Consider the following 15420-nt stretch of genomic DNA (forward strand, 5'->3'; position numbering starts at 1 on the left):
GTCCTACGACGGATGTTGGCGATTGCATCAATATTTTCGATTCGTGGCCTCTGTAGACACGGTTGTACCTTGTCACTTTTCCAATTGCCATTTCGTAGTCTGTAACGTTGTCGTCTTTCTTCTCCTTTCTTTTTCTTATTTGTGCCGTTATGAACTCGACAATTTGGACGACGGCGGGCGAATCATGGTAAAAAATTGGAAGATGTCGTGCAAGATATGGCAATACGGAGAAATAGATTCAGTAATTTATACGTGTAAACAAAATCGTGTCGTCGAAATTCGCGGAAAACTTCTGGCTGCGCAAACTATTGTATAGCCGAGACAGCTTAACTTACTGCCAAACCCAACCGTTCAGCAGTTCTTCGCATGTACATATATTTATACATGTGTGCATGAGCGCGCGTGTATTAGCATAGAAATTGTGGACGAGAAAGAAAATCAGGTATTTGTCTGTTTTACCTCAACGACGAGGATACTTTTTATTTGTAAAAAATATAATAATGTAATGACGACGCTGCTGGCAGTAGCAGTTATGTTCGCAACTGTAGTAGCTACTGTGGTACTTGGCTGGCGATTACGAGGACGTTGGTAGCAGCCTGTTACTAATAGGTAACAGCAATATGGTATAACCACGACGTTTCACACGATTGTAACGATACTATGTAATTATTATACATATACATAGTAAAGAGTTGACGATATCGACGACAACAAGTGCTACGATACGAACCTGCAAAATTCGACACTGACACCAACGTCGCTCGCGCAGCTTTGATGTGTTGAACGTGAAACGTCGACGGTACAAAATAGTAAAAAAGCAGACAATGATGTAATCGTAATATATAGATGCACGGCAAAATTGATTCGTAACGTTGACCGTTGACGCTGCAGATTCTTTCGAAATGACATTAAATGATATAAAACAGTAATTATAACGATAACTGTGTAACTAACTGTAACTGTAGCTGTCATTGTAACGGTAACGATAACAATAACCATCATAATGGTAATGGTAATGATAATGGTAACGGTAACGGCGTAAGGGTAAGAATAACAGTAAGGGTAAGGGCAAGGGTAAGTGTAACAGTAACGGTAAGGGGATAACATACGCACGCACGCACGCACGGGTCACTTGAATCAATATAGTAAGACCCGTAAGAGGTTGATTTCAACGCAGAAATTATGGAAATTAATAAAATACCGATTTCTGTAGTTCACAAGTGGCGCGCGCGCGCGCGTCTACTTTAATGGAATGATAACGATAAGGACAACGAAACGCAAATGATGTTGTTCTTGAAGCTGTTACGTTCGACGCATAGAAGCGTCAATGTAGATGCAGATGTAGATTGTAGATGAACATGGTGTGAAGTATGTGTGCGTTATACGGGCTTCTGACCGTGATCGTGTGAATGATCCTGATCGCAACCAAGACCTACCGCTGTCGATTCGCTAAGACTAAGATATCTGTTGAATTTTCAATTAGGAAACTATATACAAAAGAAGATGGTTTTTCGCAGCCACGTGTCGCAACAAACGATTCGCGTGGCTAGATAAATGCTCCTTAGGGGCTCGTAGTGTTTCCGCTAAAAATAATCGATGCGCGTCCTATTATTCTCGATATATACAAGTTTGTTCGGCATATTCTCAAAGAATAACGCACGCGCGTGAATTAGACAACGCGCGCGTGCGAACATTCGCAGGCACTCTTGTTGGTAACGTAACGCGAATAGATTGTACATACGTGTAGCGAGATTTCGATACCACTTTAAATTCCGATCCCGACTCTGATCCCGATAATTGCTGACGCGCGCTTTCCTGTCGGCGTGTTTTCAAGCTTGCCGGCGCACACCTCTACGATCTACCGAAATAACACGTCCCCCGTTTAATCAGTTCCGGCTGGTTGTTCTCCAGGCTAACGGCTACGGTGCTTGTACCTTTACATATAGTCGTTTGTCTACCAATGTATCTATGCGATCAGTCAGTCGGGTTCGCCTTGCCCTTCTTTTCCTCTTTCTCGTTCAATCGAACGAGTAAAACGAGCGAAGCGATAAAGTTTCTCTGAAAGATTTACGCTCGGTCCGGTGACGCGAATAATGCCGCGAACAGAGGCGAATAAAGGAGCGTCGGTTATAACGGCGTATCGAGAGCACGTCTGTTTCGAGATGTGGTGTTATTGGCCGATCATTCGGAGTTGATGAACGAAGAGCGAAAAATTTCGGAGATCGTAGTCGCAACCGCAAGCGAGTAGTAGTTGGCTTTCGCCTTTCCGTCAATAGGGTACGTGAATGTTTCTCGGTGTGGAGCGACGCCTGCAAATCTTGCAAACGGTGATCAAACATATGAGACCGAGAAGAACCGCGAGAGCGGCGCCCAGGCCGGCGCCAGCCCATCCGGCGGAACCAACAACGCTGGCGAGACCGCCGACACCGTTTCCGGATCCGGCCTTGTTTCCACGAGTTCCAAGCAAGTCGGCTCCGCAAGTTTCGCTCGATTCGTCGTTCGGTTCTTCTATCGTCAACAATCCGGTAACGTTGTTCGTCTTTCGCAAGCTGGACCTGGGTTCCGGCGATGGACAATTAACCACTCCGTTGCAGACCAACCTCGCAGGGATGCAGCCGACGTCGCCGGGACATTGAAATCCGCACATCTCTTCGAGCTTTTGCGTGTTTAAAGCTCCCGAGGTGTCGCGAGGCAAATGATAGAGCTCCGTCCAAGCGATCTTGAAAGCTGCTCTCGCCGGAGCCATTGAACCGGTGAACTGAATAATTACGAAAGGCCATTCTGATTCCTCGTTCGGAGTTGAGGACGCCTTTTCAGACGACGCACCTGTCGGCTGTTGCGTTTGGGTCTGCGACGGTGTTTGTTGATTCTCGTAATTGTGACCGTAACCGTAACTATATCCATAACCGTAGTTGAATCCGGATCCAGGTACAGTGCCGGTGCCGGTACCAGAGCTTGGACCGGAACTGCGCTGGCCGGACGTTCGAACTCGTGACGGAGAAATCTGTGCCTCCGAGATGATCGGCGTGTTCAGGGCAGAGCTAATGTTCTCGCCGCATATGCCGAGAAACGGATCCGGGTCACCAGGCAAAAAGATTTCGAGTTTTCCGTCTTCGCAGGATCTCGAGGCAAATTTAATTTTATCGAAATGCAGCCACACGTCTCGATCCCGATTCACGCGAAGTTCCCAAATACATTTGATGGAACGAGGCGGTGCGACGTATCCGAGCGCTTCGTAATGCGGGAATTCGACTTCACCGTTCGTTGTGGCCTCGAGAACCGCGGGTCCACACAATGGACTATGAGCAAACTCGTATTTCGCCTCGAACAGTGGCGCGTGTTGCTTGAAGTAGCTGGCCGCGGCATGCGTTCCATCCACCAACAATTTCAATTCGAGTTTCTCTCCTCGCGAGATTACGCGTGCTACCGGTTTTCCGTCAGCGACCGGACCCGATCGACAAATGCAGTGACCGCCCTTGTCGGCGCCTAAATCCTGTTGTTGCTGATGCTGATACTGTGCCTGTTGTTGTTGATGCTGCTGTTGTTGTTGCGATTGTTGTTGTTGTTGCTGCTGGTATTGTTGCTGGCGCGGCTGCTGAGACTGTTGCTGGTGATTCTGGTAAAACGGTTGCTCGCCGGAAAGTGTGACTGTTGGTTCTTTGATGATCAATTTGTCCACCCGACTGTCCCAACAATGTCCGCATTGCGCGTACGGATGCTCTTTGAAGGAGACGGACTCTACGGTGAGAATGACGCGGGCGTACAGTCGTTTGTCCGTGAGGAAGGTGTAAACGCAAGAGAGATCGGCAGGCGGATCGCCCGGCCGTTTGAAGACTAGAGTGTTTAGCGGGGATCGCAAATGGCCGGAACGCGTTTTCCACGAGGCAAAAGTCTCGTCGCACTCTGTTCCGGGAACAGGCTCGCCGAATCTCGTCGCGTTGAAGAAATCGTAGTGTGCCCAATAGTAGAGAGAGCTACCGGAATAGCTGCCCGTTTTACTCTCAAATTTTACAAACAGAGCATTCGAGGTCGACACAAAATCGTGCTTCTCCATCGGCTTGCTGAACGTGTCGCAAAACGTTTTGATGATCTTCGCGTCGTCCGGCCAGTCTGCGTCGTAGAGGGTCAGACTCTCGCCGCAATCGCCTTCGTAGGATTGTATCGGCGACTCGATGCGATTCACGCGGAAACTGGGAAAGTAGAGCCTCGCGATCTCACCGACCCGGCCTTTCAGCAGATAGGTGCAGCTGGTATGCGGTGGATACCAGTGAGCTACCGAGAGAAATATTCCTTCGTTGCCAGTCAGCAGGGACTCGCTGTTCAGCAACCAGTCGCAGCTACCGTTCCGAACGCCGGCCGTTTCCACGTGACCCGGCCAGTAGTCCACATTGAAATGGAATCCGGTGTTTAGAAGCGGCCCGGCCGGTGACGAGACAAACTCTACGTACAGGTCCTCGCTGGTACCGATTATACTATACGGAAATTTGCCCATGCCGCAAAACGTACCGATCACCGGGCTGCTCTCGTCTTTACCGTCGTAGACGCGTATGTAATCGTACGGGCAATGCTCTGATCCAGAACTTATCGGCCTCATCGGGCAAGTCATGATGTTCTCGCACCTCTGCCCATCAATGTTAAACTCTTCGTTCTCGATGTAAAGCTTTATGAACGGTACTCGCGTGTTCATTCGGTACTTGCAATGCAACGCGCGCGGATAAATGCCCGGATAGGCTGGGCTCTGCACGTAACACGTTTGCAACCTGCAGTCTTTGAAGACCCGCTCGCAGTAACTCCCCGGAACGATCTCGCCCCTGCGATTCGGATATAATTCCGGATGTTGACCATATCTTTTGTATACCTCGAACTGTTGCTCCGCTCGAGTATCAAAACTGAAGTAGGTTTGATCGGTGAAATTGTCTGCGTGAAAGAACACTCTGACGAAATTCGTCTCGGAAATGAAGGTCTGCTGTTGCTCCGATTCACCGCAATAGACTCCAGGATCCTTTCGATTGCTTACCTCCGTCTTCGCATTTCCATCGACGATCTGTTATAATAACAATAATAATATTTATTGATATGCGTATCCAATTGGTAATTTATAACGTTGTATGAGACAACGCATCAGTTGTTCGAGTCGATCATTTATCTAATTCTGGCTAAAATAGAATTGTAATCGTGAACGAGAATCGATATACATATGTAGGTGTGCCGCTAATGCAGAGTAATGTTTTAGTAGGGAGACCTAATAAACGATTATTACGGTAATAATATTACCGTATTAACGAGAACTCACGAATGCGTCGTTGTTTCGTAAACTTGTGCACCTACCTGCAAGTAACCACCGGAACAAGTGGTGGCGTTCTCGAGCACGCCAACTTTAAACTTTTTGAAACGAACACGTAAAATCAAGTCCCGCGGTGTTGCACGATACGCGCGGAAACGATACGAGCAGAACAGAGGTTTTCCCCAATTGGCTGTAGTTACAGCTGGACTCGATACGTCATCGTATATTTCTACAGTCTTGTTGCAGTGATCACGATCCGCTAGAAGACCGATATCATACGTTTTAATTTCGCTTTCCGATACCAACGATCAAGAATGGACAATATTATAGCTTACCTCTGCGACTCGCGGCAGGACTGTGGGTGGCAAAGACGAGCAGAAAAAAAGCAAAGATTCCCCAGCCCCAACTGTTCAATACCGTTGGCGCACGCATTCCAAGGGGTGCCACTATTAACTCCTTGAACTGTCAATCCGACGTTGCTCGCGCTTTTTCTATCGTTATCATCGTTTGTGGTTGTTCACCCACACCGCCTGCAAATACGAAACCATGGTCATTTGCACGTTCGTCGACTATGTTGATTCTACTCCATCCCCTGCTGCAATCCTCCCCATTTCCACTTATACCATCATCATCATCACCACCACCACCACCAACGACAACACCACCACCACCGCCACCACCATCGTTGTCATTCGTTCCCTCTCCCCGAATCCTAAGCAACTCGTTCTTGCTTCCATCGTACAGTTATTTATTTTGTTTTTGCACGTGCCTAAATCGCGAAGCGCGAACCAATCATGAACCGCGTTAAAGAGAATTCTTGAACGAGAATTGATTTACTCTTTATGCGAATTAACCAAGCCGGAAGTTGCTCGTTCGCTCGAGAACGGGGCTATAATTGGTTGAATCCGTGTTAACTCTCCTCTCGTCGGTGGTTCCGAGCCAAATAAATCGCACACATTCTTCCTTCCTTCTCGCTCGGAGCAGTCGCTGCGATCTCAGCACTCGCAGGGGTCGCGGCCGGGTCTGCGACCGCGTCGTCATTTTCATTGCTCTTCCTATTTTCAATGTCGTTTTAGATCCTTCGGGCTTGATCAAAAACAATACGAGATTGCGACGCTATATTGATCGTAACTTGTGACCAATCTGAAAATAAAAAGTCCCACGTTAACATTTCACGGATAAGCTCTTTATTTGCTAGTAAAATCGATTGGAAGTATGGAAATAACAGACGGCACCTTGTACGATGATTCGGCGGTACGCTCGTTGATTTTTATCGGTTTCTGTTGATACGGGTACCAAAGAGTGAAAAATCCAGCATCGGCTTCAGTTTTTCTTGTGATTCTTTGCGAAGCATTCTCAGGTTATATCGTATTCATCGAGAAACTGTACGCCAAATACTGCGCTCGCGCAGTCAGAATTCTCAAAAGATCATGAACTGCGAATTGTTCCTTATACGATGAAACAAACGTTTTGTTCGATTGTCAGCCGAGAACCGTGAACCGTGAACTGTCACGAAACAATCGATTATGACATTTTAGATTTTTGCAACGTTCCACGTTATTCTTTGCAATCCTTTCTCCGAACTCTTGTTCTTAGTTAACTCTTAGTTAACAGTTCATTGTTATCAGTTATCTCTTACCATTTATCATTTACCGTACAGGCACCAATTTTGATAACAAGTTCCGTGTGGCGTGCACGCGCTTCGCATCCATGAACACGAAAAACATTGTAAGGAATTTTATTTTACGGGTTAATGGTGTCTGTGCGTTAATCATTACTCTCTGTGCGCAGAAACTTTTGTACGTATACGAGCGTAAGAGCAAAATAAAATTCGGATGAAGATTCGGAAGCGCAAACACCAACAGAGTCGAGTACTAATTGGAATATGGATTCGTTGTGGATCTGACTACGGATGCAGGGTCGATGTTAATTCTTGCAATGGAAGGATTGTAGACATATTAAATTTATCGTAATGCTATCAAATTAAAATAATGAAATAGCTTGTGACAAAACGAAAATCTAAAAATTATGAATAACTGCAAAATTAAACGAAAGCAAAAGACTGTAACGATGAGAGAAATTTACGCGAAATGAAAAGTGTGACGGACGATCTCACGGTAACGAAAGAAAACAAAATATAGATTAAATTGATACTATACCGATTAGAATACTGATCTTCCATGAACGTGGGAAGCACGGAGCTTAGACAGCGACTAGATAAAAGATCGTTGATAGCTGGATGATGGACTGACTGGCTGTCTAGCTGGCTGGCTAGCTGGCTGGCTGGCTGGTTGTCTGGCTGGCTGGTAAACTGACTGGTTGAGTGACTGGCTGACGGCTGGTTGGTTGGCTGTCTGGCTAGTTGGTTGGTTGGTTAGCTGCTTTCTTGGCTGGCTAGTTCGTTGGTTAGCTGCTTGCTTGGTTGCTTGCTTGGCTGGCTGGCTGGCTGGCTGGCTAGCTTAACGTTCGACGAGAGATTCGGGTCGAACGTCGCGCAAGCTCGCTACACCCCCTTTCTTCTTCGTTTTCTCTCTTGTTGTCTCTCTCGCCTCCTTTTTCTTCTAGCTCCCTCCCACCCAACCACCCACTCTCTATCCATCTATTCGGCCTCGTCTCTATTTCTCCCCATTTCTCTTACAATTTTCCCTAACATGCTTATATCCCTTTTCGACGGGTACATATTCTGCTCTGCTAAACTATTTCTGCCTTCCGTGATGTTCTTCTCTCCATGTTTTTTTCTCCTGAAACGTAACAACTAAATACTCAAGAAATGGTACAAGACAAAAATTTAGCGAAACCTGCGTTTCCATCAACAAACAAGATATTTATTACCTTTCCATTTATAAAACCTCTCCTCGAATGTTTTATGAATTTCTTTCTGATGTTGGTCAACAATATCGTCGTCTTTACCATTTCGCGTATTCGATGAAAAAACAATTGTCTATGATCGGATTTATCGACGAACATCATGTACACCGTTTCCCTGTTGCAATCGACGAATTAATGCGTCCACGCGGTGGGTCGTCGTCGTAAACTTTTTCATTCTCCCTTCCTTATCCCAGTTTTCTTTCTTTGTCGAGAAAGCAAGGGAATCAGCGGAACGCGCGTTGTTGGTAACGAAATACAAAAATATCGGTACATCGGTTAAATAATGAAATTATCTGAAAATGAAGCCAGAATTTGCGAGTTTCGTTAATCGGGATGTCAATCAAATCCGACAACCCTTTTATTTAGGCGAATTTTACTTTTTACCCTCCTCTCGAGTCAATTTTTCGAGGCAATACAGAACAAATTAATTTGCAAACTGACAAATTGAATGGAAAAATTTCTAAGGTAATGCATGAAAATCGGGATAGGAACACGCATAAAAGCACCGAGGACTAAACGAAAAAGAGAAATTGAGGTCATAAGAAAGGAAAAGAGAGAGAGAGAGAGAGAGAGAGAGAGAGAGAGAGAGCACGCGTATGTGTGCATAGGGAAAGAGGGGCGGGAAGGGTTGGGGTTGGTGACAATCGATACGTAAAGAACCAGATTTGCAAAAGTTGGTCTACTTTTACGAGTCGACAGCGCCGTTGACAAATTTGAATAAACCACTGATACGCGGCGTTGCTGTTCGACTCTTGCACTGCGTACCGCTATCGAAACATATCTGGCTCTGCGAAGCACCTACGATCGACGATGATCGATAGTCGTGAAATGAAACCGATTGTAAGAAAAAGATCGGTTTACTCGTTGAAAAGAGCGCTGCGACAGACGGTTGCATTTGCATTAGTTCCAAGTGCTCGCTAATACTTCGAACACGTTTAAGAAGATTGGAGAAGGCATTCGTGAATATTCGTTTAAGAGTTTATTTACAAGTGGCAACAAAAATACTATCACCTCTTCCTGTATGATTATAGTACGTTAATAACTTTTATCGGATAAACAGGCACGTCGGAAAGAAATTTCAAACGACGTATTCAGCAAAAAGTATTGCTTGTTTTGTTTTTAAATAGAAATTTTTCACAATCGTACGTAGAACTACAATCTACAGTTCGTGTCTATGGCTCGCGAGCATTTCAGGGGATAGCAACAAATCAATTCGATTGACTTGGCGGCTTGACGGAAACAATAGAATGGAAAGAATGAAAAGGTGGAAAACATTCGTCCTCTTCTCCCTCTCACCGACCTCTACCTTCAGCGGCCCTTCCGCCTTTTTCTTCTTCGACTACTCTTCTTACGGTAATCGTTGCACAATCAACAAAAATATTTAACGAAAGTTTCGAAGAAAACTATGTACCCAGCCGAGTCGATTCGTATAATGAAAACGATCCATCTCGGTTCTACGAAGCTTGCTTACGACACAAATTGTTTACGGTACAGCTTGCAGTCAATTTCCGGAGGAAATTCAGTTAGCAGTGTTAGCAGAGCATCCGAACACATCAGACTTTTTTTCTTTCTTCCTTTTTATCTTCCCAACTTTCGAATTCTCTCTTTCCTTCTTCGTTTATTTGTTTCGTGTCGCGGCAGCGAGGCTAACGACGCGAGCTATTCTCATAGACGCTGTTCCCTTTCGTTTGAGATTCGACAAACTTTTAAATATGTTACGATTTTACGATATGATTTCAACCACGATATTAGGTGTTCGACAGCAATTGGTCTTAGAAGGATTACTCGCGCACTCCACCGATGGTTCGGCGAAAGCTCTCACCGTACCCTCGTACGTACACAGCATAGCTCAAAAACGCGAAGGAAGCATTCGATCAGACACGTGCATACGCGTCTCTGTACGCGCACGCAAGAAAACGTCCGCGCTAATATACATACATGTTACATGTACTCGGGAATGCACACACTCGTTCACTCATGCACGCACGCATACGCAAGTCATGCGCGTTAGTGTGCACGCGCGCGCGTGTATGAGTAGAATACCATTGATACAATCTGAGAAAGTTTTCTGCGACCAATTCTCGACGATACAATCATTTCGCAAAGTGATATACGTTTTATTTGAGAAATGCGTTTGTTTTCGAGAAAGATCGATCTTGAAAGACCGCAACAGGTTTTCAGATTTGATCAACGGACGAGCAAACCAAGTGATATCGCGTGCTGTGGCTGACACGAGCGTATGAATCTACACTATCTTTCGAATTGTTTGCATATCCTTCACGATTCGCCATTAATAATCTTAATAGCTCGTCAGTTAAATAAATGTTATGCTATGGTGAACAGGCGGTCGCGTAGATATAGAGCAACGAAATGCCGTTGCTTAACAGCTTACCAATTGTAAGCCGACTTTGTTTATACACGCGGTTCCTTCAGATTTGCGGATTTGCAAAATCGATTCTTTTCAGACCAAGCATTCGTCAATCTAAGCGTACATATAAACGCTCGGATTGCAATTGGTATTCGATGCGGTATCACGTTTGAACGGACACTGTCAAATATATCGGACACCTCACACGCTACAATCATCTCCCTTCGTCGTTTGTTGGCAAAGCCGACAAGATGGGATAAGATACGTAACGAATCGAATCAAATCGAATCGAATCGAATCGAATCGAGACGATACAATACGATACGAGATACTAGAAAAATTGCGTAAAACTGAACAGCAAAACAAGTTTGAACGCGAAGAGGAAACATCCGGCCTTTTCTCTTCTCTTTTCGCAAAGTTCCACTTGTTGCGTCAAAGGAGAAATTAAATCGAGTATTTATTATACGCAGACTAAAGAAATCGGTATGTATAAAATAAATGAAAGTACAACATTGAGTGTACGCGTGTACATGTTGTTGGTACTCACGCGTACGGAGATGAGGATGCGCGTAGATTTGGATGGGGCATGAACACGTGAGTATGGATCCGAACGTTTCGGTACAAACATGTCCGTGTACGTGTACATGTACTGGTGCTCGGATGCAGATACGGATACGGATACCGATGCTGACTCCGACTCCGATTCCGTCGCTAATGCTGAATGCTGAATGCTGAATGCTGAATGCGGATGCGATGCGGGCGCACATATGAGCAAGTATGAGGTACACGCGCGTGCAGATATATTCAACGATGAGCGATTAGCGCGATGTAACAAGTGTCCTACGTAACGGAAACCTGGGACAACAATGATTCAGTGGTCGTCCATTTCGTGAACGCGTTGACGTTTCGACTGAGGTTGTTGGTGTTCAAGTGGTTCTGGACTTTCCACGATAGCGAGTGGTGCCGGTGAGCCTGGAGAACTATCCGATTCCTCGTGCGAGCGTTTCGCGACTCCGACGCCTGCGTCGGGACCAATAAAGCTTCCGCTGAATACAGAGTAATAATCGCTTACAATGTGTCGTTCAACGATGAGGTAAGACGTAATATGTTTCAGAAAAAAATGAAGTGATCGGTTCGTTATACGGTACCTGTAATTATATGTGGTTTGTACAATAACAGGAGCTGGACTGTACTGTCCAGCTGGAGAAAGAGAATGCTCTTCTGTAACATTTCCGGATACAACGTACTTGTCTAAAAAAAATTCCGAATGTGCTTGTTAAAAGTACACTTTTTCACCTAGCTAAAAACTAGCTAGAAGCTTGATGAATTTTGAACAAAATCTAAATAAAGTTTGCATGAAAGCTGATCAAAAAAATACAAAGATGATAGAACAGACAGAAACGAATACCTTCTCTTGACGCGTCACCGGTAACACCGTTTGTGACAAGGGTAATTTGTTGCATCAGTCGACCTTTATGCGATGTCTGATTCGAAGACGTGTATGGATGTCCTGGCGATCCTGGCGCCGACTGACTGTTCAATTGACCAGCCGGTGAAGGTACGGAACTATCTGGGTAGGATTCCGGCCCTGGAGAGGCTTCTCTGCTTAGACATTCTGGTGTCATGAGCCCACTGATTCCTACATGAGACGGCGAAGCGGGTGCGCTCCTGGATAGTTTGAAAGATGACAATGTCCCATAAACAATAGGATCTTCCCGTTCGAATTGGAAAAGCGCGTGCATGCCAATGAAGCGTTTCGAAACCAGTCTGTATATGTTACGATACCTGGATGAAAGACCGAAAGGAGCCCGAAAACAGGGAACGCCGCGTTGTCTTCTTCGTCTGAAAGCTTGCTCTATGAGTTTAGCTTCCGACTGAGGATCTATTCTCCAGAAAGATCCCTTTCCTGGTTCCTCTTGGCTTCTTGGTACTTTGATGAAATAACGATTCAACGAAAGATTATGCCTTATAGAGTTTTGCCAACCTTTATCAGCGGTTCTGTAGTATGGATAATTCTTGGTGATATACGAGTAAATGCCGGATAAAGTCAGTTGCTTGTCCGTTGCGGATGCTATTGCTTGAACGATTAATTGCGCGTACGAATACGGTGGCTTGGAATCATCTTTTGGAGGACTACAATGAGCAGCTGTACCATTTGGTCCATTGCTACCTCCTGTTCTATAACGAGTCTCGATACTCGGTTCTGGACTTATCTGCCTGCTCGAGCTCTGTCCCCCATCGTGCCTTTCTAAACTAGAATTCTGTGGGTCATTGGCAACAGCAGCCGCGTACACTGCCACCATTTGTAGATCAGCCGAAATGTTCCGCCTCCCCTGACCAGCACGTGGACTAGCAGGACAAGAATTAGCAGCACTGATAGTACCAGTTGGAGAGGGAAATGGACTGCTATACCCTGTATCTGGTATATTAATACGTAGAGGTGGCAATGGCGCCCTTTGTTTTGGAGGAGAAGGTACACGCACGCTGCTTTGCTCCTGCTCATCCACCAATGACTGAAATACCAGCCTTATATTTGTACTCGGAAATCTAAACGTGCACCTGTAATGATAAAGGGCATTAAAACAATAGAATAGATTGAAATGTTTGGCAGAAAATTACAACTAAGCCTAGAAAACTATTACCACTAATAAGGAAAGTTCAATGAAAGAATACCAATTTTGTCATAATGAACACGACTGTTTTCAATTAAATCAATTTGTCCACATGATAGATTCAACGGGCCGGTCTGTTTTCGTTTCGGTTGTAAGATTTGGAAGCCATCGTATTGAAAAATAACTTGAAATATATAGGACGCGTACGTATCGGAACAAATTTATTCGAAACAACGAATCCATTGAACAGATTCAACAATATGACAAAGTGCGTACGAAAGGCATGCGAGAAACGTGCAAGATAGGTTAAGTCGGCTCTAGAAAGCTGTAAAATATATCTTACGACTTTGGTAATTGAAAGGCTGGCGCGCCCTTTCGCTGGAAAACTCCATCGACGAAAACACCGTTTTTACCGTTGCAGATCATAAAGAAAAAAGGGTGATCGTAGAAAATTTCGAGGTGTCGTCGCGAGATAAAGCTGGAGTGTCCCATGTTGACGTCGACCTCACCCTTGCTGCTGTTACGCCCGATAGTGATACGTCGTTGTCTAACCATATACTCGAATTCGCGACCCTCGAGCCGTGCAATCGGTGCACCTTTTGCCTCAGGGTTCCACTGCATCTTCGTCGGACTGGCCGGTGCCGACTTCAGTGCCAGAAGGGCCCACGCGTCGCTCTCCTGAGTACGAGAGTACGTAGACATAGCACCAAGTGAGCGAACCCTCCTCCGGAATAGAATGAGAGAGAGAAACAGGAGAGGTAGACAGACGAATATAGATAGACAGATAGATAGATGGATAGATAGATGGATAGATAAATGGATGGATAGATGGATAGATAAATGGATAGATAGATAAATAGATAGATAGATAGATAGATAGATAGATAGATAGATAGATAAATAGATAGTTAGATAGATAGATAGATGGATAGATGGATGTATAGATGGATAGATAAATAGATGGATGGATAGATGGATAGATAAATGAATGAATAGATAGATAGACACTTAGACAGATAGATAGATAGATAAATAGATAGATAAATAGATAGATAAATAGATAAATAGATAGATAGATAGAGAGATCTATAGATAGATGTATAGATATATAGATAAACAAATAAATAAACAAACAAGTAAAGAAACGGGTAAACAAACAAGATGTACAGAAATGAAGAAATAAAAAAATGAAGGTACGTAGTAGGTACGTAGATAGATATGTAGAATGATAGATAACGAAGCAAATAATTAGATACATAAATACAGATAGTGAACGATCAAATATATACCATCGAATTGACAGTTACGAATAACTAAAATCTACGGAGATTCAAAGTTTCAAATGCCAGAGGATAAGCCACAAACCGCATGACCAATAGTGGGGGGATGAACGTGGTGCCGTGGAGGGGTTACGCTAGCAACCAATGCCGTCTGCGTCCCGCATCCCAACCTGATCATTCGCTGCGACGCGTCAGTATACTATGGGGATCCAGACAGAAATCGGTACACAGGCGACCTAGGTTGCTAGTGAACTCTTCGACGGACTCCATGCTCGCTCCCACCCCCTACTCATCACGTGGTTTGTGGCATATTCTCTGACAACCCTAGTTTCAAACTTACATATGCATGCATATGTATATGCATATATATACATATACATGTATATACATACATATTAAGAAATCGTGGCAGATAAATATAAACGTTGCACTTAATTTTTTAGCAATTTTCCAGATAAAGAACAGATTTACTACGACGATTCCAGCAGAAAGAAACAAGTATGAAATAGCCTATTAAGTTAAAAAATGATCACATAAATTCACGTACTGTCTGTCATTAACTAACCGATCAAACAATCTACCGATCGATAATTCGAACGAAGAACGAAAAACATTATGATTTTAATACATTTTACAATGTTTTGCGACAAAGGCAAAAGATATACACTACTCAGAATATTGCAGCATGAATACTAATAGCTTTATTGCATGCGCCTAACATCAATATTAACGTCCTGAAGTATTTAAACACTTCTGTATACAAAAATATTAGTGTATATATCATTCTGTAATTATGCCAATTTATTCACGAGTTTTTGAAGAACATAAAACAAGTTTTTAAAATAAGAATATCAACTTTATTTAAAAGATTAGCAACATCATTGGATGACCTTGTCAAAAGGCTACACCACCTCTGATTTTAATGGCCTTGAAATATGTTGTACAGAACGATGTTCTAAATAAGTTTTTTCTATTTAAGATCGCTCAGCTTTAGTTTTCAAGATGTTA

At 44.1% G+C, this 15420-nt stretch overlaps 2 protein-coding genes across 3 annotated transcripts; both read right to left on the reverse strand.

The window, feature by feature from the left end:
* Positions 1 to 432: 432 nt before the first annotated feature.
* LOC144469145 (uncharacterized) lies at positions 433 to 8101 on the reverse strand. Of its 2 annotated transcripts, none has more exons than XM_078179095.1 (4): positions 7444 to 8101; positions 5620 to 5814; positions 5329 to 5543; positions 433 to 5044 (listed from the first exon to the last, which is right to left on the reverse strand). In XM_078179095.1, the coding sequence occupies exons 2-4, from the start codon at positions 5714 to 5716 to the stop codon at positions 2270 to 2272; spliced, it is 3087 nt and encodes a 1028-aa protein (XP_078035221.1). In that variant the 5' UTR covers positions 5717 to 5814; positions 7444 to 8101; the 3' UTR covers positions 433 to 2269. The 2 variants fall into 2 exon arrangements, with proteins under 2 accessions (XP_078035221.1, XP_078035220.1); XM_078179094.1 differs by lacking the exon at positions 7444 to 8101 and adding an exon at positions 6520 to 7435 and having other exon boundaries at positions 5620 to 6427.
* Positions 8102 to 8122: 21 nt separating this feature from the next.
* On the reverse strand, positions 8123 to 13869 carry Foxk (forkhead box K). The gene is made up of 5 exons (XM_078179106.1): positions 13476 to 13869; positions 12306 to 13079; positions 11929 to 12188; positions 11669 to 11771; positions 8123 to 11566 (listed from the first exon to the last, which is right to left on the reverse strand). The coding sequence occupies exons 1-5, from the start codon at positions 13832 to 13834 to the stop codon at positions 11392 to 11394; spliced, it is 1671 nt and encodes a 556-aa protein (XP_078035232.1). The 5' UTR covers positions 13835 to 13869; the 3' UTR covers positions 8123 to 11391.
* Between the last annotated feature and the right edge of the window lie 1551 nt (positions 13870 to 15420).

Source organism: Augochlora pura, chromosome 4, assembly GCF_028453695.1.
Source record: "Augochlora pura isolate Apur16 chromosome 4, APUR_v2.2.1, whole genome shotgun sequence".
NCBI classification, from domain to species: domain Eukaryota; kingdom Metazoa; phylum Arthropoda; class Insecta; order Hymenoptera; family Halictidae; genus Augochlora; species Augochlora pura.